This window comes from Peromyscus eremicus, chromosome 7 (genome assembly GCF_949786415.1).
Source record: "Peromyscus eremicus chromosome 7, PerEre_H2_v1, whole genome shotgun sequence".
Lineage (NCBI taxonomy): Eukaryota > Metazoa > Chordata > Mammalia > Rodentia > Cricetidae > Peromyscus > Peromyscus eremicus.
In genome coordinates, this window is record NC_081422.1 from 86986459 (window position 1) to 87011224 (window position 24766).

Here is a 24766-nt window from a genome sequence, read left to right on the forward strand (position 1 = left end):
ATGAGTTGCTCACTGCTTGAATACTCTACCTGGCCAGTGCTCCAGGGCATCCCACCTTAGATTGCATTCAAAGAGCAGTTTTACAGACATCTGCTTTAAATGTGTGTCATCTGTATGACTAATTAATGCCTTGCTGTGTTCTTTCGGAGTGATCTTAGTGTTTGAATAACTACATGGCCTTACATTTATTTCTAATGTATTGTAGCAAGAAATTAATTGAATATAACTGCACCGAAAACAGGGAAAGAATGGAGGGACCAGGGAAAGGAGGGCTAGGTAGACAAACAATTCTCTGTGATGGTCCTCAACGGTGTTTTTTTGCTAATAGGATATTCTTTCCCAGTGAATTTCAATGCATGCATTCCAAACCTTGGAAAAATTGCCTTAGTAATGACTTAAAGTGGTAGGTTCACATAGGAATGTGCACCATTGGCTTGTTTAGTCTACAGACTAGTTTAAAATCTCTGCATCTGACTGCTCAAGTCTGGTAAAATTCAAACTAATGTGAAGTGTAGAGAAGCTTTTGGTATTGGGACAAGCTCAGTCACCACCATTCACACAGGGTAGGAACACATTTTGGTTTCCTGATAGTTTGTGTTCATGATTCTCCTGGGAACAAGGATCAGCACAGGAGGAGCTATTAGGGCAGTGTTCCGTTCCAGAGGGAGAATGTGACATTCAGATTTCTTTAGGATCTGTATTGTCACTGTACATACTTTTCATTTAAATATTTCCTTGACATTTTTCCCATGCAGTATACTTGTGTTCTAGTCAGGTCATCTTAAAATAATTTGGAAATCCTCCTCTCCCCCCTCTTTCTCACAAACTGAATTTAATACATCAGTTAGCCTGTTGAATTACTCCAAACACACCCAAGTTGGTTGCTTTTCACATCCTTCACTGCTGCTCACTGGTTCTGATCATGATCTGTAGCCTTGAGTGTTCTTATAGACCCTTTCCTAGCCAACGGTGCCTGAATTTATCCTTGCTTCTTTCAGCGAAGCCAAGCAATCCTGTTAACTTGAGTCAGATGATGAGAAAGCCCTATTGCATAGCACTAAGAGCATGGTTCCCAGAGCCGGATCGTCTGGGCCCAAATCTGGGATTCTGTCACTTTAAATACATTTTATTTAGGGCAGTGCGTTTGATGTAAAATCAAGAGTGCATTAGTAGTTGGATATAATGAATAGTAGGTAAACACTGTTAGTATTACTATTAGCAGATAATAATCCTGGCAACTGTTATGTTACCCTTTCTCCAAAATTCTGTTAGCTTCCCATGTCAAGGTTAAAATCTGTAGTGACCTGTGAGTCCCTCCGTAGTTCAGGAGCAGCTCTGAGTTTTGCATGTGTCATATCTTCTCTTGCTTGATGTCTTCTGGCCATATGCATGCCTGTCTTGTCCTTCCCCAAACTAGACGCCATGACACACTTCATATTGTTTCTTCTTACTAGAATGCTTCCCCACATAGCTGCATGGCTCACTGCCTCAGCATCAGACCTTGCTCTCAATGTGCCATGTGTGTGATTACAGCAGCCATGACTCCCTGTGTTTCCTCTCCATGTCCCTTGGAGCAGAAAGCTGAAACATCTTGCTTTGTGTTTGCCCTCTGACAGCAGAGGTTGATTTGGTTTCTCTTCTACTCATTCTGGAGTACCGAGCCTTTAAGAGACTGTGTGCTACATGATAGAACACAGCACATATTGAAGATCAAGTTCGGGCATCTTCAGAATGTGTATCCTCACTTGCAAACCTTACAGACAAGCATTCCCCCCCCCCCCTCACCCCCACGGAGCCTGGTACTTCTCAGAGCTCTGCATGGTCTTTTTCGTTTTGGCTTCCAGATGCCTTTACTCTCAGTAATGCATTTAACCATTTCTTTTCTTTTTGATGCAGAAGATGGGATTCTCTCGCCTCGATTTCTTATTACCTAAATCTTACCCCTTCTTCATGGCCCACTTACAGTTTATTTCTTCTTTGGAGTAATCCTGAATATTCTTCAGTTCCTCCTCCTCTGTCTTTTTGCATCTCGTTGTGGGCATTTGCTGGCATACCTAGGTCAGCAGTTGTATAATGTGACTCCCATTCAGCTTCATCAGTATCTCCTGGTGCACAGAAGTTCATTCCTCAGCAGCTCTTTGTACACATTAATTGAGGAACATTGTGACCCAGCATCTCTGTAGGCCTTGGATAGTTCTGACACATGCTAATGTCTGAGAGCTAGTTGACAAGGACATTGTATGATGGAACAGACTGGCCATACTTGAGATTAAGGAACCAGTTGGTAAATCATTATTACTAGCACTGAGTTATCAGGGTTCAGTAGTCCCTAGGAGTAGAAGAAAAAAGTGGAAATGGGGGCCCAAAACTAGTGTTGCAAGAGAGAATAACATGATCATTTCTCTGAATGTATTAGAAACTGGGAGATGTCCCGCAGGACAAAGGTCAGTCAAGGAGATGAAAATCTGTCAGTGTTTACATCTGTGGTTTAGACTGTCGTCTTTGAGCACATTTTGGATAATAGATGGTTAGCTGCCTCACTTCCTGTGGGGTTCGCAGTGGGCAGATTTTGAGAGTGGTAAACTGTGCCAAGACTAAATATGGCACACATGGCCTCCTGTGATGGGTGAGTACCTTAAATTCCAGCTGCAAGACTGGACTATGACAGAAGGACTGGTGACTAATGGAAAAAGTGAAAGAAAAGGACCAACTTTGTAGAAGAACTTAAAATTGAAAAGCACATACACTGAGTAAGGGTGGTGTGCTCTTCAGGATAAGGTTAAGTGGGATCAAGTGTGGGGATTGCTTCTTAGGGACAAGTTACATATATATCATTAAAGTCAACAAAGTGTCTCCTGGGAGCTGTGCATCAAATTAAACATTTTACTTGGAGACAGGACACATGTGCTATGTATCCTTGTATCTCTTTGGTACCTGAATAATGGATTGAAATAAAATGCTTTGATTACCTACTGCTTATGAGTAGTCAGTTACCATACATATGTATTTACTGTATGATACTAAATACTTTGCTTTCACTCTCTGTTTGTGATGAGGATAAACTATATTTCTTGAACACTGCTGTTGCTTTTCTAGCCTGCTGTAAGTAGAGATGGACACTTCCTAAACCATACCATGCCCACCTCATGGAATCAGAATGAAGTATGGTATCCTTTCCAGCCAAGCTGCATATTTTTTTGCCTCGTTTTTTCTATTTTTGCTTTGCATTCTCACTATAAACCTGACCAGAAGCAACCAGTAACAATCATACCACAGACTTGAGTGCTATGCTGTCATGAAATTTACCCTGCCAGATAAATAAGTTCATTGCTTTAGAGTTCTGCCTCATTCAGATTTCCAGGACACAGGCAGAACATGGTCAGAATATAACCAGAGTGGTCTCGAGCCCACTTTCTAGTAGTCTCTGTCACTGCCTGCAACTCCTGAGCATGGTCTTTACTGTGCATGTTTCTGTCAGCATTCCATAGCACTCTAAGTTTCTGTATGTCCCAGCTGGGAAAGTCTTCCAAAAGCTGTTCCAAAGGGCTGTGAACTACACGGGCAGGCTTATCACACCCCAACAACCCTGGTTCTCTGTACCAGTTTACTGAGCTCATTCATTTTCTTGTTGCTGTGACAACATCCCTGACACATGCAGCTGAAGGGAAGATGAATTATGCCAGCTGGTGCTTTCAGAGGATGGCCGCCGTCATGGTAGAGAAGGAATGGCAAGCAGGCGAGACTCCATCTGTGCTTGAGAGCGGGACTTAGGGACCGTGCACTTTGGGCTGACCAGGAAGCTGAGAATGCCCCGGAAGCAGGGCCAAGCCATTGCTCTCAAAAGGTCACTTCCAGGGTTTGCCTTTTTCCAGGCTAACCTTATCTCTTGAAGGCCCCAAATCCATGCCCACAGGTGAATACTAGCTACTGTGTACCTTTGTGGGACACTGCAGATTCAAGTCATAATAAAATTGAACTTGGAATTTATTGTACCAATATAATATATATGAAAAATTATGTACATCATGATCAATTGAATTTTTTTAAGTGTTCTTAAGGATAGCAGTGTTTTAGAAACAGCTCAACTAAGTCATCAACATAATGGTTAAATAAGTTATGGTTTATGTAAACAATATAATGCTGTTGTGTTCTGTTTGAAAACAGCTCAAATACATGCAAAGCCTATGAAAGGAAAATGTGAATTAGCATGTAGAGTGTGTTCATGTATAAGAATCTGAAATACCCACTTGTGTGGTATTGAGATCTCTGTAGAAGCAAGCGGCAAAGCCAGTTTCTTTATTGTCTTGAATGTGACACTCAGATGTCTGAAAAGATATTTTAATTTCATCATTTAATCTAAAAGCTAGATTATAAAGAAGGAAATAGCAGTCATATATGTATAATATTTTAAGTATATTTTTTAAAATAACTTATGTGCATGAGTGGTTTGTCTGAATGTGTGTCTGTGCACCATATGTGAGCCTGGTACCCACAGAGGCTAGAAGAGGGTGTCAGAGCTGCTGGAACTGGAGTTACAGATGGTTGTGAGCCCCACCGTGTGGGTGCTGGAATCAAACCTGTCCTCTTAACCACTGGCCCATTGCTCCAGCCCTATGTGTATATATTTAAAATCTTTGACTTGTCACAGTGATACTAGACTGTTTATCATAGTTTCTGAAACACTCCAAAAACTGATAACTTTTCTGGTAAGGTGAGAGTGTGATGTTTGTTACTATAGCATACAGATGATTTTTGTGACGACTGTAGTAATTCCACAGAGGCTGAATCTATAGTGGTGGCATTATGAGTCATTTGGGGGTTACCTTTATAGCCCCAAATTATCATCTAACATGCTAGTCCATATTTTTAGTGATCTCTTATATGGCAGCTTCTTCTGAATAATGTTAGTTGAAGTAACAAGAATGTGTTAGATTCTGACTTCCTGGAATTGATACTGAAAACCTTACAGACAGAGTGAGGCTGAGCTGCTGCTTAATTTAATGGAATTGTTTATACATAAAGGTACACAGGGTGGGCATCACCTGTTTCTATTTCTTAGGCTTGTTGTGTTGGGAATTGAAGACAGGCCACGAGCATGCTAAATAAGCACTCTAACTAAGGCAAGAAACCACATTCCCAGTCTGACAGGTCAACCCTTTAAAAATAATTCTGTAGTGTTCTCATAGAAATTCAGGATAGAAGAAACACCTATTCTGTTCTAACTGAAGATGATAAATGAAGTTTAGGACCTTGTTTTCATCAAATTTCAGCAGCACATGTGTCTAGATATTTTTTAATTAGAACATTCCCTTAGAGCATGGTCTCTGAGGTCCAGCACAGCTGAATGTGGCCTCTGTTGCAAGGCAGCTCTTCCAAGTGTGTAAGCTGGTGGGAATGTATGTTGTCTTTATCTATGGCTTTTTTGTTTTAGTCCCTCAATAGTGCTCCTTGTGCATGAGCATAGGGAATATTTTTAGTGCCTGTATAAAATACAGGATCAACAGTAACAGGTCAGATGTGTTTCCAGTAAGCTACATAATCCCCTTCCAGATTTTAGGAAGTCTCTGATGAAGCATTTTGCCTGCAGATGTGTTACTCCATTCTGCTCAGAGAAAGTTCTCTTCTCTGGTATATCTTTCTATTTTGGAGACTTGTTGATGCCTCTGAAGCCTTGGAATTGAACAATGTCTACTCCTTTTTTTGGTGGGGGGCAGGTGGTTGGCCACTCTTAGTTTCATTGACATTGGAATTCCATTTAGTGTTCACATTTGGAGATATCAAATATGCTGTCATAAATTCTGGAAAATTGCATTGTATCTGTTGTCTCTAAGGGATTGGACACATTTTAGTTTTCTTATGTAGCTCATTTATTTTGGATATCTCTTCTTGGTCCTAGTATTGACACATCTTCCTCAAGTAATTACTCTTTTTTTTTTTTTCTCACAGCCAGCTCTCTGAAATTATACAGAAAAAACTTGCTTATTTTTCTCCCCTTTTAAATGAAATGAGTTACCACAAATGATGGCTGATTCTTTTTTCCCTCTTATCCAAGTAGGAAGAACTTCTCAGCCCCCCAACTATTATTGTATGGCATGACTTCCAGATCTCTTGCCACCCTGGTCAGACTCCACACAGTCAACACTTCCTTATGTAACTTCTCAGACTTGTCATTTTCATACCTGGAAGGAGTGAGTGTACAGATGTCACCTGCCTTGTTAACATGACTCTTTTCTTTGTTTGCTTTGGCATGTTTTTGAGCCTGTGCTCAAGTTCATGAGGTTTTGTGGGTTTTTTGTTTTGTTTTGTTTTAATTTTTATTTTAAAAACTTAACTCCGGTTTGACTTGCTTGAATTACCACCTCCTTTAGCATGATCATTCTTTGGTGTCTGGATTTTGTTTTCAAATTATAAACTCCAGAAGGAATTTTTTGGATCTCTGTATATGGTTTTTGGCTGCCAGCCAATCCTTGTGTAACTTGTATTTCCATGTTTCTGGGAAGGGATTAGTATGGATGTGGGGGAGTGGATGCCTTCATTTTTCTTCCCATTGTTGGTCACATTGAGGTCGGGCTCTTTTAACATTCGAGTCTGCATAATTGAAGAGAAGCCGAAGTGTGGGCCTAGGGGAATGGTGAGGGAGTATCGATGTTGGTGAGGTGTTCTTACAAAGTAATTCTGAATGAGGTGTGTTTTGTACAGATGGAATAAGTTATGTGGCTCATGTTTTATGAATCGTTTCCTTAAGCATGTGAATATTGTTGCAACAAGGAGATGAACTTATCTAAACTGGTCACTGGGTTGTGGCCAGCTTTTCTCATTTTAATCTCTGTGGTCAGTGGTTGTTATCATTGATATAAAGTATATGTCCAATAATACTTTACATTAAAAATTACATCTTGCCAGGCGGTGACGGTGCACGCCTTTAATCCAAGCACTTAGGAGGCAGAACCAGGAGGATCTCTGTGAGTTCGAGCCCAGCCTGGTCTACAGAGCAAGATCCATAACAGGCACCAAAACTACAAAACTCTGTCTCGAAAAACAAAACAAACAAACAAACAAAAATTACATCTCATAGTAGGATAGAGTTTTATGGTTTCAATCTTTACATATAATCATTTTTTACTATAAAATACACTGGCTTTGATTTTATTTGCACTATGATTAATCTACTTGCATACTTGAAAATGTCTTTAAGCTTCCATAGGTTTGTGAAAGTTACTTTGTCTTCCAATCGCTATGTGGCTACCTACAGTTTTTTATATATATATATATATATATATATATATATATATATATACACACACACACATATATATATGTGTATACATATATAAAACAAATGAGTATATATATAATCAGAAAAAAATTGTATGTAATGGAAAAACAGTACATCTAATACATGTTTTTAAGTTTTTAGTTCTTGTATGTGTCCAGTTTAATTTGAAATAAGTCTATGAAAGTGTGTTATAGTTTGAAGTGTTTGGGAAGAACCCTCATAATGGATGGCCTCAGTGATGTCTGCCACTTCGTGAAACTTTCAGCAGGTTGCCTTATCTGGTTCCAGAAGAGTTTATCTGGCAGAAAGAACTTACTGCCTTATGCCTAGGATAGATTTTCATAAAGCCTTCTTTCAAGTAGCTGGTGACAGCCACCCGTTCCTCCACAGTGTGCACACTGCTGCCGTCATCAGCTTGTCCTGGTTAGTCTGTGAATCCCACATGTTTATAATAAGCAGCAGGGTGTTGAGAAAGGGAAATGGGTGACAGTTGACTCATATTCCTGCAAGTAGCACATCTCTAAATGTACTATATGTCTTTATGTCGTGCAGTTGAGTGTGGGAGTGCAGATGAAAACATTCCCTTGTCTCCCATTGTACTTTTGAACTTACATTAGGAATTGCTCTGGAGGCCCTTTTGCCCCGTGTTTCACAATTTCACAAAATAAAAATTACTCCCTAGCCACCTACACTGCATTGCCTTTAGTTTGTTGGATTGTTCGTGTGGTTCGGTACTTAGAAACAGAATGGTTCTGTAAGACCTAGGAAAATAGGTTTGTAAGATTTTTTGTTTCTGTGTATGTGCTTCTGTGAGTATATGCCCATGTGTGCAAGTGCTTACTGGGGCCAAAAGAGGGCATCGTATCACTCAGAGCTGGAGGTATCAGCAGTTGTGCCCTTAACCACTGGGTCGTGTCTCCAGCTCCCAAGAGAACCCTATTTTTATGTAATTTGTATTCCAAATATACCCTTAAATTGGTTACTACCTAGCTGCAGAATCCTAGGCAAGTCTTATTTTTTCTTTAGACTATTTTTTTTTCCTTGATAAGAACTGGCTTTGTTACTCTGTCCCTGAGATAGTACTTACACTGATAGGAAATGACTGCCAATTGGTGACTAAGGCATGCTTACCTTCTGCATGAGTTCTGGTCCTGGTATCTATTTGCAGTCTTCTCTGGATTCCAAGTCTTGAACTGATGGACAGTCCTATCACATCATTAACCAGTTGGCTTTGTTGAGGGTGTCAGGTCCTTCCTCCACTTAGTTCTCAGCGGTTCACCAGGAAGACTGGGGATTCAGCACTAGTTTTCCTCACATCTCTGAATGTATCAGGGTGTTACAAAGCAAATACAGCACTTGGAGATCCCCGGAGAGCCACAGTTGGGTCTCCTGGGTTTCTCTGGTGAAGTGGAGTCAAATGGGTTTCCAGTTTCCCAGCAGCCAGCGTAAGGGAGATGTTTGTAACCTGGGTAGCCCATGCGTGACTAAGTGCCTTGTTTTCACTGAGGACTGTGATATACTTAAGCTCCTTGCCACAATTACAAAACCCAGCAGAAAATCAGATGTTCAACAAAGAACACACTGGACAACTTAGGTCCAGTGAGAATAGGGTTGTCCCCTTGGAAATGCTTTAGAAAACAATTGGGAATCCAACTTTCCAAACAGCACTGAGGACCAGCCCTTCAAGTAGGCCTTTTTGAAGAGGGAAGTCTCAGGCTTGCCCTCAGCTCTTTAAGCCTTTGCCAAATGAGACAACCTGAAATACTGGAAACAAATGGGTTTTACAGATTAACTTCTTGTTCTGCAAATAACTTGTTTGGTGATATTAGCTAAGTCACTTATCCTGTTTAAATCTTACTCTCCTCATCTGTGAATTCCATATAATGCTATGTATTTTGGTGAAAATGATTATGTACACATATGCATTGATATGTATTATCATTTGTCCCCAAATCCACTTAGACAAAAATGTTTATACATGCAATATATACATGTACGAAAATTTTTCTTGTACTCCACTATATGTGCAATTTTATACTTTTATATGTCAATTGAAAATAAATTTAAAATGTTTATTAATGAACTCCTAAATACCTTGAAAAACCTGGTGGTCTAGTTTATGGCTGAGGACATCTTGACTTTTTGCAATACAGTCTAGTTGGAGAGAATTTGGTCATAAATTTTAACTGTTCTAATGAATCTGTACTTGCAGTTTCTGGAAAGTGTTGGAAGAGAGCTGGAGAGTGTAAAAACAGTATGTGCTCTTAACTCCTGAGTCATCTCTCCTGCCCTTAAGTTGAGTTCTTGCATTGGTTGTTGAAGGTTTTTGGTTCCCATCAGCACTTTGTTCACCCTTCTCTGATATTAATAAGGTTCATTTCTCCTAATAGTGATGCTGAAATGCAGGTGAGAAGGCAGCTATCTGTGGGTAATAGCAGAACACACCTGCCTTTAAGAGAGTTGTGTACATTTTGTATTGATTATTAGGAGCAGTACAGAAGCAATAAGGCTCTTTATTTGTCATATGAAGTGTCACTTGAGTTTTTTTTTTTTATTGAGTTTACTAACCATTACTAACCTTCCTAATGGTCTTGCTGAATTATGAGTCCTATTAAGGATGATAAAATTCATGTTATTAATTTATACTAGTAATGGTAAATAACGATCTATCCATTCAAATCTCTGAACTTGTATCAGTTTTTGATTTATGTAGAAAAGATAGTTTCAAATCATTATAGAAAATGAGTCCCTTATAAAGTATTCTCTTTGTCTTCCTAAGATCTGGTGCTCTGTTTTAATGTGAACTGTAAATGGTGACTGGCCAAATCATTAGTCAGTGAAGCCATGTTTGAAATATTACAAGGGAAGCTGATTCATATTTATTTAGTTTTTGTGTTTACATGTATGAGTATATTGTTTATGTTTGTGTTCATGTGTGTGTACATGTGAAGGCATAGTCATGCCACAGCATTCCAGTGTAGAGGTCGGAGGACAATCTTGAGGTGTGGGTCTTCACCCTTCCACTTTGATCAAGTCTGGGTCTTGGGCTAGAGAGGTGGCTCAGAAGTTAAGAGCACTGGGTGCTCTTACAGAGAACTTGGGTTCTATTTTCAGCATCCACACAGCAGCTGACACCTCTCTGTAACTCCATTTCCAGGGGATTCAACACCTTCAGGCATTCACAGGCACCAGGCACCCATGTGCAGATAAAGCACCCATACAAAGAAAATAAAAATAAATAAATCTTTAACGCAATGGATTGTGTTAAAGCTGGATGCCATCACCACTGCATATATACGGCCTGCTGGCCAAGAGCTTCTGCAGATTCTCCTGTCTATGCCTTGTGTCTCCCCTGCAGGGCATGCTGGGATTAACAAACCCTTTTGCTGCTGCTGCACCCAGCCTTCCTTGGGTTCCAGACATCCAGCTCGGGTGGTCAGCCTTGCCCATTTCTCTAGCCCTGAAAGACTTTGTTCTTTAAAAATAATAATTTAAAATATCTTTAAGATACCTTTACTCAATATCTTAGTTACCGTTCTCTTGCTATGAAGATTTGACCAAGGCAAATCTTACAAAAGAAAGCATTTAATTAGAGACTTGCTTACAGTTTTAGATAATCCATAATCATCATGGTGGGAAGCAGAAAGGCATGGAGCTGGAGCAGTAGCTGAGAGCTTTACAACCTGATATTCCAGCAGCAGGGGGTGATGGGGCGGGGGCTAGGGGGAGCAGGGAGATAGACAACAGACAAACTGACAGACAGAGACAGAGAGACAAAGACAGACATTGGGCCAGGCATGGGCTTTTGAAATTTCAGAGCCCACTCCAATGACACTTCTTCCATCAAGGCCACAACTCTAAATCCTTCCTAAACTGTTCCATGCCCTGGTGACTAAACATTCAAATATACATGAGCCTATGGTGGCCATTCTCATTCAAACCACCACTCAGATCCTTAGATCGTCATATCATTAATTAATAGATGGCTTTATTTTATTTGCAATATTTATTTATCAAACCATAAATTTTGTAAGATATACTTCTTTTTTAACAGAAATCTAAGAATGCATTATTTATCTTGATGGAAATGTTTTTCCTTTTGGTTTAGATAATGAATGTTTATTTTAGCTGCATTATACTTATTTTCTATAGTAAATTATTTTCAGAACTTGAGATGAATTACCTTAGTTTACTAACAGATTCCTATGTTCCATAAATCCTATGACTAAAGATTGTGTATGACTTAGGGGGCATGCAGGACCTTTTCAGTGTTCTTATACCTCTAGGGCATGGAGAATTAAGTGGGATAGCCTCGTGCTTATAAGGTTGAGATGTTAGTTTGACTGTTTTTGTCTATGACTACTCCTAATTGTGGAAACAGAAATGCCCCCACTCTTTAGTGCTTGCTGGGGAGGATACATCTTTTATGAATTTTCTAGCATCCTTTTGTATATGATAAATATTACCCGTCTGTCTACAGTAGCTTTTATAGATGTTTGTTAATAGGTCCTTAGTCTGCCTGCCTCTGTTAAGAGGTACTATACTAAACTAGAGGAGAACTGCTATAAAAGGGCACTAAGCCTCCATATTTACTGATGGCATCACTAGCATTGCTGATTTTTGTCCAAATTACTGTTTAAGAAACTAAGTAATAAATGAGTGATACACATGTGATGCCTTTTAAGACTTTTAGTATAAGATTTTATGAGTAGCAGGAAAAGTAAGACTTTTTCTACAATCTGCTTTCAATTTGGTAAGTTTATTTTAGAGGATTAGAATTAGTCTTGCAGTTAGGTCAACGAGTGTCACTGCTGAGTAGATGGAGCTCGAAGGAGGTCACTTGAAATTATGCTTCAAAGCTGGGATGGTTTATAGGTAACAGTGCGGCTTGGTAATGAGGTGATAGCTACAAAAGTTTAACCCTTACAAGTAAAATAGGCATTTTGTGAAAGCTTTTCTCCTGTATTTGAAATCTCTAGTCAGAACTTGTTTTTCCTCACTCACTAATGAACTTTATATACCATTAAAATAATTTCTTACTACATGGCTTCATCATTGGAAAACTCATCCGGAATGCCTGTTTTTTTCAGTTATTCTTTGTTTAGTCTTATCTAAATTAACTAATCAAAAGCATTCTCATGAGATAATGAAGTTTGTAATCACTGTAGTGAGTTATGGAGTGATAGCGTTTAATTTTTAAAAAAAAAACTTTTTATGTTTTCACAGATAAATTATTAGTCATAACTGTAGCAACAAAAGAAAATGATGGATTCCACCGATTTATGAATTCAGCCAAGTATTTCAATTATACTGTAAAGGTATGGTATATCTTTGAATCTTTGGATTTATTAGAAGACTAGAAGGTTTCTTCATTTAAGTCTGAAAAACAAGAATAAGATAATATGAGAAATATTTTCTGAGTCTACTTCTACGGGTTAGAGTCAACTTTTGAAATGTTTAGAATGGTATGCTAGTGGCGGGTGACATTGAAGAATTATGACCTGCTCATGCATTAATTTCCTTTTCTCTAGCATTGTGCTTTAATTAGAAATAAATAGTGGGTTACTGTATAAGTTTCTGTTGACATTTTTATGCTATTATTACCATTGGCATTTTTCTCAGGATGTCATCTTGATTTCATTCATAGGTTCTTGGTCAAGGGCAAGAGTGGAGAGGTGGAGATGGGATGAATAGTATTGGAGGGGGCCAGAAGGTGAGGTTAATGAAAGAAGCTGTGGCCCAGTATGCCAGTCAGGAGGATCTGGTGATCTTGTTTACTGAATGGTAAGAGAAATATTCTGTGGGGTTTTCAGTCTGTATTATATTACATTTAAAGATTGAAATTTATAACAAGTTTGAACGTTGAGTTATTTTACTGACAAAGGATCATCATTGTAATAAGTATGTTTTCCTCAGTTATAACTGTGTCTCTAATAAGCGATCTCTGTTTCTAAGCCCAAAGTTAAAAGCCTGATTGCTTTATACTCAATTTTTTTCATTAGCAAGAATTTTTCTTCTGTGTAAAATGAATTTATTACACATGAAAAAATTACAATCTGGGCTAATCTTGTAATGTGTTAAAGGTGAGGAGTTATAATAAGAACTAATGAGAAAAAAGACCTAGTTTAACATTTTTTGTGGAATTTGTTTCAGTCTTGAGTTAAAGTGTGATAGAGGCCATACTTGAGTACACAACTGAGGAGACAGCCGGATGAGTTCTGTGGAACTGTGTACAAAAGTGTCTTGCAAAGTTATAAATACAAGAGAGATAGGAGACCCTGTGCTGCAAGAACGAAGAACCTTCCGGGCATAAGTTTCTTTGCATTTATTTACTTTTGAGCTTGAGCTGAAATCCAAAGGGCTCCACACCCAAAGCATGTATTCCCCCTGGTTCACAAATACCATTTTGTATATTGCCTTATTCTCCTAATTAGTTTGAAATATCTCAAATCTTTCCTTAACTTCTTAGGTATTTTTAGAAACACCAAGTTGTGCCATATTCCGTTCTTCGTATCTTCCTTTTTCATTTTTATGGTGGTGATTCTGATCATTCATTTTAAATCCTGTTGAATTCTCCTCATTGGTGTGAGAAAGCCATCTTAAATCTTTTTTTTCTTTTCAATGCAAAGACACATTAATTGCAGATGAAAATAAAGGTGTTGGTTCTTCAGCAAAGCTATATGTGAGGATGGCCTAAGCTTTGACATAAAAGTCGAAATAGTGATATCTAAGTGCCATCGACACTTAAAACTTTCATGCTTAGAACTTGATGTCTTCCAAATGAAAACTTTCTTATATGTACCTTTTGCAAGATGAGTTGTGATATGGCAGATGTGGTATAGCTTGTGCACTGTGAAGTTTTCTACATTGTATGTATATATGTGTGTGTATGTCTGTGTGTGTGTGTGTGTGTATAAATTATATAATATCTAGATCAAATGCTGAGCACAGATTTCTTGTACTGACCTCACTGAGCTTGAACCTATAAGCAAATTGGGATTTTGCTTATAGGCAGGTAATCTGTGAACAGGCAACCTCATAGAAGCTAGTATTGATCTTAAGGTTCCTGAGCCTCTGAGTTTGGGGAACCTGGTTTTCTCTATGCCTCTCTTCCCAGCCTCCTTCCTTCCCTATTCATCAGATTTTGCCTTGGAGAGTTGGCAGTGTGAGGAGCCCAGGCGGGAGAGGGGCATTACAAGACGCCCATAGCCTGGGGCAAGTCAGTGTGGTTCAGTTGGATTGTATTTAAGACTCAGCTTGGTAGAAAATACAAGCATATTTAAGGAAGGTCCTGTGTTCCTAGGTGCTGTCAGGGTTAGCCATATGTCGGTGGGCCAGCCAGATACTCCTGAGAGCAAAGCTTTAAAAGCAATACCTGTAGTTTTACCTAGAAAAGCAGATTTATTTGATGACACCCCCTCCCTGGCAGTAGTGACAGCTTAAGTGTGCAGACACGAAGGAGTTTGTCATTAGTGATGGGCAGCATTCCATTTTATTAGGAAAGAAGCAAAACACACTGTGGTCCCCTGTTTCTGTACTGTGTAACTTTCTTTTTTCCAGGAAAGACTGAAATTGTTAGATGTCGCTTTAAACTCAGCTCACTGTTGCCAGTTCATTGGTGTAAATTTGCTAAAATTTAAGTAGGAAATGGGTGTGTTTTCCTCTTTCACACTCTGTATATTCTTGTCAGTATTCCCTGGCTTTAGTCAGTATAGTCATGGACATGGAGGAGTGAGGGAGAAGCACATGGTCTACAAAGGCTTTGTCAGCATGATTGCAGGTGTTTGTCATAGGTGACAGCTGTGACTGTGTGTGTGTGTGTGTGTGTGTGTGTGTGTGTGTGTGTCTGTCTGTCTGTCTGTCTGTGTGTCTATGTGTGTTGCAGGTACTAAAGGTTCCATGGTGTTGCATTAGGGTTTATCTCTGGAAATACCAAAATGTATCAGAGGGGAGACTTGAGACACATAGTTTTCAGATGTGGGCCTGCATCTGTTTTATTCTGTGACTTTATTTCAGCCTATCCCTTATAGCTAATGGTTCAGATGATTGCAATTTTTGTTTAATTCTATGCATGTCATCAGTATATATTGGATTAGGGAGGAATAAAAATGTTATGGGAGACTTCTGTGGCTTTCTCCTTGGCTACCCAGTAGCCTTTACCTCTTGTTTAGATACAATATAATTCATTTATTGGCTGAGTCACTTATTTGTTCAACAGACATTTGCTGAGTATCTTCAAGATCCTCAGCTGAGGGCCTGTACAGATGGTAAAGTCATGAGTTCGGCTTATAAAGGAAAAGATGTAGCCTGGTTTAAGAGAGACTTTTTTTGACTAGGTGCATAAAATAGAAGGAATATTGGGTGAGTAAGGAGAAGGAAAGGCTAATGAAAGGTAGCTGGAAAGAAATGATATTTTCCTGCCATGTTGGTGTCTGGAGGAGTTGACATTGGAAATGGGCCTTGAAGGCAAATGGCTTGGACCTAGTTAGAAAATACTGTTGAGTAGATGCTCGTTATGATGACACACTTGATCCCACATGAAAGAACTGAGATTAGCTTCTGAATAGGATAGTACATGGAGATTATTTGTGTGAGCCTGAATTTACATTTTATTCTATAGGACAGGTATCCATAAATGGGTTTTGTGTGGCCAAAAATTGTTCTGTAGCATGGGATCTGCATTTGCTTAGGTCTTGTGACTACATTTGTACTAATCTGGCAGAATTAAATTTTTTGACCAAGTCTATGTGTCCTTCAGAGTCCAAACTGTCTTCTACAGGCCAGTGTAAATATTCGGTTACTCTTATTTTAGGCCACAGCTAGAAACTGCTCATTGACTCAGGGGTGTGGTACCTCAAGAGACTATCTGAGCCAGGAGTGTGTATGGCAGAGGGTGGTAGATCCCTGGGAGAGTGCCTCTGTAGCCTGTGGGGTCTGTAAGTCAATCAGGGTCATTGTCTTCTGGGAGAGGAGTTGAATAGTAGATGTAAGGTGGAATCAGTAAGACAAGGCGCATCGATTTTGATGGAAGCTGTCATGAAGAGGGCCGTCCAGGATGAAGGATGGAATTTCTTCCAGTCTGGGTAACTGTGATCGAAGGTCCCAGAGAAATAAGACAGAAGGACAAACACTCATAAAATCCCAATGACCTGTTGGAGATAGAACTGTGACATGTCTGAGTTCAGTATTATGGGTTTTGCAGGACTTGGGACTATTTACCATGCTTAAATGTGGAAAGTTTTATTTTATTCTTCATGTTTAAAGGGACTGAGTTCCTGTGAGAATTATTTTTATGACCTCTTTGCATTCATTTTTTTAAGAAAATATTTTTTTTTTACATTTTTGTGGTTCAAATAATTTTAAGTAGGAAAACTTTCGTTTTGAGAAGTTTTAAATAGGCTCAAAGATATTTTCTGAGGAATTTAAACAGAAATGACACCTGCTAAAATAAATAGGGAAAATGTCACCATCCTTACCTTTTTAGCTGTGTGTGGTGGCACCTGCTGGAAATGCCAATACTTGAGAGGTGAAGGGAGAGGGATCATGAGTTCAGGGCCTGCCTGGGCTTCATAGTGTGTTCTTCGCTTGCCTGGGCTAAATAAGATCCTTTCTCAAAAAAGGAAATATTTTATATTTTTAGCTAATGTAATATTCTCACTTGAATTGTATGCAGATGATTTCCTTTTCTTGTGCTTTAAAAGAATTGCATTTTAAAAGTAATGTTTGTAAAGTGCTAAATTATCAAATTAAACGTCATACTTTTTCCTTTTATAAGCTATTGGCTTCATTAATAGTCTGAGATACAGTAATATCTTTGTCTTTCACTGCAGTTTCAAAGATGAAAAATTCACTTTCCAAATGGCATCTGTGACTTTTTTGGGGCTGTGCTGGGTATCAAACCTTGCCAGCCTTCCTTCTCCTTAGGCCAGTGCTGTACCTGGAGTTACACTCCCAACCTCTTTCGTAACTTTTGGGTATATGGTGCTACTTACAAATTTTCTAAGGTTAGATTATAAACCATGGTTCTTTGACCTACCAAGCTATATTTTTTCCTGTTTTCAGAAACTGTCTTGGCCTCCTGAGGCTCACTGTATACCTCCCTCAGGGTTTGAGTTTGGCCTCATCTTCGGTCTTATTTTCTCTCTCCACGTCTCCCACCCCTCTCTTTCTTTCTCGTTCTCTCTCTCGTTCTCTCTCTCTCTCTCTCTCTCTCTCTCTCTCTCTCTCTCTCTCACACACACACACACACACACACACACACTTCACACGTACTTTGAAATAAAACAAGCATGTTGAAGGTAAGATTGATGAAGTCAATTATACTGAAAAGTGTATTTGTTTTGTTTTGTAAATCAGGTTAGTTTGTTTAATTTTAAATAAACCCATCAAAGAGTTAATTTTGAGATGTCAGTCAGAATAATTTTATTGAGATTTGAAGCTTATTGTTTAAAAATACTCATGTCTTTAGAGCTTATTTTAAACACTCATGCTTACACTGACTTTCCTGTGTCCGCTTCCTAAGCAGTCCCTCCTCCAGCTAATAACCAGAGGCTACCGTGTTTGCTTATTTATGCAGTACTTCCAGTGTGCAAGCAAATGTTATTTAACAGCATTTATAGACACTTCCCTTCTGCTTTACAACTGAGAAATTAAACCAGATTAAATAACTGGTTTGGTACTCTGATGGCTGGCAGCAAAGCTGGGCTCAGCCTGCACCTGGCAGCCTTCCGTACATGCTGTGATAGACTTTTTGACTGTGCTCTTAGTAGTGCTAACAGCATCTCGCTTATTGATTCTGAAAAGAAAAAAAAATTCCACTATGTAACTATGTATCTGCAATCTTTCTGTATTAGTCTGCCTATCTGGATATTCATGAACAAATTTAATTATGAAGTACAATATTTCATAGTAGAAATAAAAGTAACTGATAAAATTTAAATTTTCTAGATTGATTTCAAGTGAAAAGAAATGAACTGATTTCAACATTGCTTTCAGCTATTATTAAAGAATGAGGAGATACCAAGAGTGGTGGATTGTATGAGTAATTTCAGCCCTCGGGGGGTGAGCTAGGAGGATTTCAAGTTTAGGGACAGTCTGGCCTATAGAATGAGACTCTTGTCTCAAAATAAATTAGTAAATACCAGTTTTGTTTAGCAGAATTCCAGAATTTAGTTGTGCAAGTTTGAACTCATTTTTGAGTCAGTTGGTCTATATTGTAAAGATATAGCACGTGTTTTCGCCAGTCAGCACTGCTCCCTGTGGGAAGCACAGAGCAGAGTGGTGTGGGCAGTGTCCTTTTCAAAGGACAGGACCTGGCGGTGGTGCAACCTACTTCCTCTACACTGTGCTGGATAGAGTGAGTCGTGTGGCACGTCTTCCCTCACAGTACTTTTTAAGCAGGATGGCCATGTGCTCAACTTACACATGAGCCTTGCCACTGTTAAAGGGACAGGGATTGTCTCTGCCAAGAGCCTAATGGAGAACGTAAACTTACAGTAGTTTTGCTAAAAGTTACTTCAAATATTTTTTGGCTTTTTAAAAATATATCGTAGAGATAAGTGATAATGTGTTATATTTTGAAAAAACAATATAAATACATTAGACTATACGTTACTGAGTCTTACATGTGCATCTCCAGTAAATACAGATGGAGAGCATAGATGGAGCAGCTGGGTACTTCCTGACAGGTCCTCACAGTGCGTCTAAGTGTTCGCTCAGGAGCCCTTTGCAGAAGTCCAGATCGTGAGCTTGCCCTTCATGTTTGATGCCTAAGATAACCATTCTCTTAGTGTCCTGCAGGCGTTCGGCTTTCAGGTACACTGATGTAAAAACAAACACAGGTAAATTTGAGGTTGGAATAAGCCGAGACTTTCTGCGGAGAGTTTACATTCCTCCTAGAGGTTTTCACAGTTAATTTTCTGTTACCTTGTGATCCGGTGAGTTAGCTCTCAACAAATAAAGTCCAGGGAAAAAGTGTGGTCAAACATTAGACCTCAAATTATATTATTAACTTTTACCTTGATTCAAATTTATAGAGCTTTAAAAAGATGAATATGCCTGAATAAGTTCCATAATACATAGTATATCAGCTATTAAATGTGCACTGATGCCTATGTGAGACACTTGTCAAAACCAGTTTTTCAGAGTTAATAATAGATTGGTACACATACCACTGAAATATTTGACTGTTAAGATGAAAACTTTTATGTTTATGCCTATGCCATTAATTTATATGAATTGTAACATTTGCACACTGACTTTACAAATTTTATTTTGGAGATAAGTTATCTGTTATAATGAAAATTAGGACTGTTTGTATTTCATATGTGAATATGTAGTAAAAGCAAAATCAAATGGAATTCATATGTGAGTTGGAAGGAGATTGTCTGATGTGTTCTCTAAACAGCTGTGTTAATCCTAGGATTCTAAATTCTTGTTTTTTAAGGATTTTTTTTTTTTGGTTGTGTGCTTGAATTCTGAACCATGCGTTTTAAAGCATGTTTGTTTCTTTTTTAAACAGTTTTGATGTTGTATTTGCTGGTGGGCCTGAAGAACTCCTAAGAAAGTTCCAAAAGATGAATCACAAAATTGTCTTTGCAGCCGACGGAATTCTATGGCCAGATAAGCGGCTGGCAGATAAGTACCCTGTAGTGCACATTGGGAAACGCTACCTGAATTCAGGAGGTATGAACGATGCTGTGAATGAGGAATGAATGAGGCTGTGCCAGCCTCAAAACCATGATCTATGAAGTATTCTGAGAGCTCATGTGCAGTTTAGAGCTGAAAAATCATCCCCGTGTCATATCCATGTATCTAGGCTGTGTGGATGTCTGAGCTTTCATGTTGCAAGTTGGAAGTCATGTCTTCTGATTACCATTTATTGAAAGGTTTTGGGTCCAGGATATTAAGTTTAATAAGCTTACTTTGAAAAAGTTCATGTTTAATCTGTAATCACATGATTAAAAACAGCCACTTGTTAATGTGATCTGTTTTAAAATATATTGTATTGAATTAATTGTTTTGACTTTTGTAGCCAAAATCTTAAGTAGTGTCTGAGTGTATAGAGATATTACATTCTCTATGTGAGTCACCACAGAATAAATAACCATGATCGTACACACTCCTCTAATGATAAATGAAAATTTGACCTTGGGCGTATTGTGACTACACTGTGTTTCCCTTGAACTGTAAACACATAGACAGAAAGAATGACCAGGTAGGATGGAGGACGTTTTCTGTGTAAGAATAAAGTGTGAAAACCATACTTTTGGTTTCCAGTGAGTGAGTTGATTTGGTATATAAAAGCAAAAATAAAAGAGAAAGTTGCAGGTAGAAACATCAAACATCAATTAGCCATGTATAATATGCAGCAGTAGCCTGGCTGAGAGTGCAGAGGAGGCTAACACTGTCATGTCAAAACTTAGGGCACCCAGCAGAAGTCGGCTGGGGGAGACGCCGTGGGCAGGGTTCCTGAGAATCCCTCCTTCAGTGGGCTGGCTTCCTGTTTCCACCGTCCTGAGTTCTGTGTTATGGGAGAAACAGTAGTAACCAATGTTGGAAATACTTCACCTTCAAGCTGTTCAATTAAACAGTGTGTTTACTGCCTTAGCTGTTAACTGGTTTTCCCATTTCAGAGCCAGGGGTCAGCCTGGCCCAGGACATGGTTTTTGGATACACTTGACATGAACATGCTTGAATCTGACACAAGAGAGGGCTCTTAGCTGTTCAACAAGCTTAAATAGAACATGACAATTTACCAGTATAGTGTATATTATAGCATGGCAGAGAGATAAGTTAGGTCTGGTTGCAGGCCATATTGGGAAATGGATGTTTGGAGTGGTCTTTGAATCGATAGTGGATCCTGTTCAGACAGCTCCGTAAACGCTGTTTGAGGTAAGCATGTGTAGGTTGCAGACATTGCTTAGTCATCTGTGGTGATGTAGCTGTTAGCAAGCTAGTCATTTCTCTGTAGTGACTCAAGCTCAGCATTTACATCTATATTTCATTTCAGCAATTCTCCCTACAGTCGTAATTTAGAACTTTTCGGTCTGTATGGACCTCTGAGACCTCAGGTTTCAGCCTGTGCTTTTTAGAGCCCTCTTTCCTCCATTCCAACACATATTGTCCATGCCTTTGGGATCTCTTGACCCTTGTATATCTTACCAGACTATTTGCCATCCTTGAGGGGCATTGTTGCATTCAAGTCAGTGTCTAGGTTTTGCCATGTTAGTCTGCTGACATCACTGCCCTGCTGCTGAGCTGGCTGCCCACTCTTCTTTCTCCTCTGGAGCCATTGCCCCAGGTATGGTACTGCTCCTCTGCCCTGGCCACTGAACTGTGGAGCTCTCAGTCACAGTACATAGTCCATTTTACAATTTGACCCACATTAGAGGTTTTTAAAACATAAATTTTAAAGGAGATGTATAGCTTTGGATTAGGTTATATTTTGTATTCAGTTAATTTTTTCCTGGAAGTGGCATGCACATGAGAATCTGTGCTGTGGAATCAACAGACATTAGCAAGTAAGTGCTGCTGTTTGCCAGTGACCTAATACAGGGCAAGTCCTTGGAGGTAAAGCACTCAATTTCTATCTACAGTCAGAATTATTAGAGAGAAGGCAGGGAGCATGAGTGAGTGCAGTCAGAGTGTGTGATTTCAGACAGTTTGTGAGAGACATTCAAAGGACATGAGTTATGGCTTAGTAAAAATGTACCAGTTACTTTTAAAACATGTTAATAGAAAAAATAAATTATGAATTCATCTGACTATAATTTTATTTCATTTCTTTTGAAATATTTGGTCTTAGGAGAAGGGTAAGGAAACAATTTTTTATAAGACAATAATATAAGCCATTGGAAAATGTTATATCAGTATTTTTATTATTCAAGATCATTCATAGTTATGAAAAATACATTGTCAGGCTGAAGAGATGCTCTGGGGTTGAATGCTCACTGTTTGTCCAGTTCCTGGCACCCACATCACATCAACCAGCTCACAAGTATTGTAGTTCCTATTCAAGGGGATCTGACAATGTCTTTTGACCTCTGTGAGCACCTGTACACACATGGCTCACATGAAAACAAGCAGGCAAAAATAAATCTTTTTTTAAAAGTTCAGTTTGTGTGTGGTGAGTGTTGTCTGTCAGTGAAGCAGAGCAGCTGGCTGCATGTCTGAAACTCAGGGCAAGACTTAGAAAATGATCCTCTTGTCTCTGTCATGTTTATAGATACCTGCCGTTGGCAGATTCATCACATAGGCTGGAAGGCCAAGAGGAACACTCCAATTTTAGACTTCCTTTTCCCAGACAATGACATGTAAAATCTAGCCAGAAAAACGGTCTACCAGGCCCAGTAAGACTGGTTTCAAGTAGTGGAAAACATTCCCCAAATTCCCTAGATAGAAAGTTTCTTCAGGATTTTTGTAGTTGGTGACAACCCACATTCTTTGCCTACATTGGAATCTTGGCACAGCAGGAGACATTTCCTTCATTCGGAAGCAGTGGTTCCTTTTCAGTGGGTTCAAGAGCAATTCACCAGGTCTAGAGGAATTCCATCTTACTCTGCTCTGTCCCTAGTTAGCCTTCCTTTAGGAACCTTGCAAAACAAGTTCTTATTTGTCAGTTAACTTCAGGAATGCATATATTTAAAAGCATCTTTGATTATCTTCCTTTGTATTATAATTAGTGTTGTCTCTCCATTATAGCACACATACATATGAGTTGGACCTCATGACTTTACAACCCTGTCGGCTGTTCAGTGGAACTAAGTTGACATGCATTTTGGTCTTTGAATTCTGAGCTCTCCGCTGTGTTTGTGTATTGCAGGCTTCATAGGCTATGCTCCATACATCAACCATCTGGTCCAGCAGTGGAATCTGCAGGATAATGATGATGATCAGCTCTTTTACACTAAAATTTACATAGATCCAGTGAAGAGGGTAAGGAATAGCTTGCAAGTTCTCCATTGCTGTTTTGGCTGCTTTGACTTTTATATTTTCCTCAACGAAGTGGTCAGAAACAAAAGGATTTGGGGAAACTGAATTGCAGATTATTTTTGTTAGTATCACAGTTGAAACAGTACAGGTCCCTGAACAAGCAGTGAGTAGGTGACCTTGGTCTCCCTTCCTTCTTTGGGTATGTGAACTCTCTGATTGTCTCTGTATCTCTCAGTGACTGAGATATTGCCAACTTAGGTTCATTAGAGAGGAAAAAAGTAGGTTTAAGACCCTGTTATTCGCCATATTATGAGGAAACACATCAAATGACTAGAAAATTCAGGGCCAACCTCTACCAGAGTGTAGCCTCACCTGCTGTGTGCTCACTGCCAGGTCTGTCAATATCAGAATGAGTAAAGCCAGTAAGTTTCTGAGCCTGGAGACCAAAAACAGTACCAGACAATGATGTCATATTTGGAGCAGACATCTGTCATTAAGACACGATGTTCTAGCAGTAACAGTTTAAAAAGCCTACCGCTATGCCTGGCAATACTTTGATTGGTACTTTGAAATGATGTATGGATAAGCCCACTCAAAAAGTTTGTCACACTGGAATGGACGTCTCTGTAAGACTTGTCCCTTGGAGTTTGAGGTGCCTCACCATTGTCCAGGTTGCTGGAAGTGTAGATATAGCTTTGGACATGGTCCTATGAAGATAGATCTCATTGTGTTTTATAGCCGGCTGGAGGACTAAGAATGTTTGCAAAGAGGCTGAGCAGATGGCTCACTGGATAAAACATTTGCCTTGTCAGCTTGAAGACCAAGTTGGGATTCTCAGTACCACATAAATGCTAAGCAGGCTCACCTGTAGTCTTAGTTCAGAGAAACAGAGACTAGAGGTCCCTGGAGAAAGCTGGGTAGCTAGATTAGCTGAGGTGGTGAGCTCCAGATTGAAGTGAGAGACCTTGCCTCCATAGAAGGTGGAGAGCAATTGAGAAAGATACTCAGTGTCTCCTTCTGGCTTCTACATACATTTGTATTCATACTTAGGCAAACACACACACACACACACACACACACACACACACACACACACACACACCATATACACACTGGCCAAAAAAGGGGGAACAGAAAAACAGAGTGCTTTAGAGTGTAGATTATGGAATGAATAGATCATGAAATTCCAGAGATTGTGGCCTGAGATTCTAGGGGCCAGAGACAGAGCCTTATTTCCTAATAAAAATACTATAATTATCACAAATAAAAAAACTAAAAATAGTAGTGGGCTAAATAAGGTAGGTGTTTGTCCACGTGTTTATTTTTTCCTTCTCACATACTAAAAATAAGAGGAGCATTGGCTGTAACAGTGGTGTTCGGCTTTTAAGCAAGGTAGCTCTTCACTGTTCCATAGATAGTCTGGAGTGCATATTTCAGTGTGTCCTCGGTAGCCAGAATCACAACTGGAGTCCCAGTCATCACAGTCATATTCTGGGCAGAGAAAATGCAGGATAGTTTAAAAAAAAAGTGCCATTTAAATTCACAAGCTCTCCTTAG

At 39.2% G+C, this 24766-nt stretch overlaps 1 protein-coding gene across 2 annotated transcripts in view; it reads left to right on the top strand.

The window, feature by feature from the left end:
* Positions 1 to 24766, top strand: part of Plod2 (procollagen-lysine,2-oxoglutarate 5-dioxygenase 2) — a 71764-nt gene that overhangs the window by 23436 nt on the left and 23562 nt on the right. For both annotated transcript variants that reach the window (XM_059268370.1, XM_059268371.1), the window contains exons 2-5: positions 12503 to 12594; positions 12924 to 13060; positions 19797 to 19960; positions 23100 to 23212. In XM_059268370.1, coding sequence (XP_059124353.1) covers positions 12503 to 12594; positions 12924 to 13060; positions 19797 to 19960; positions 23100 to 23212 — 506 coding nt within the window. The remainder of the gene's footprint in view (positions 1 to 12502; positions 12595 to 12923; positions 13061 to 19796; positions 19961 to 23099; positions 23213 to 24766) is intronic.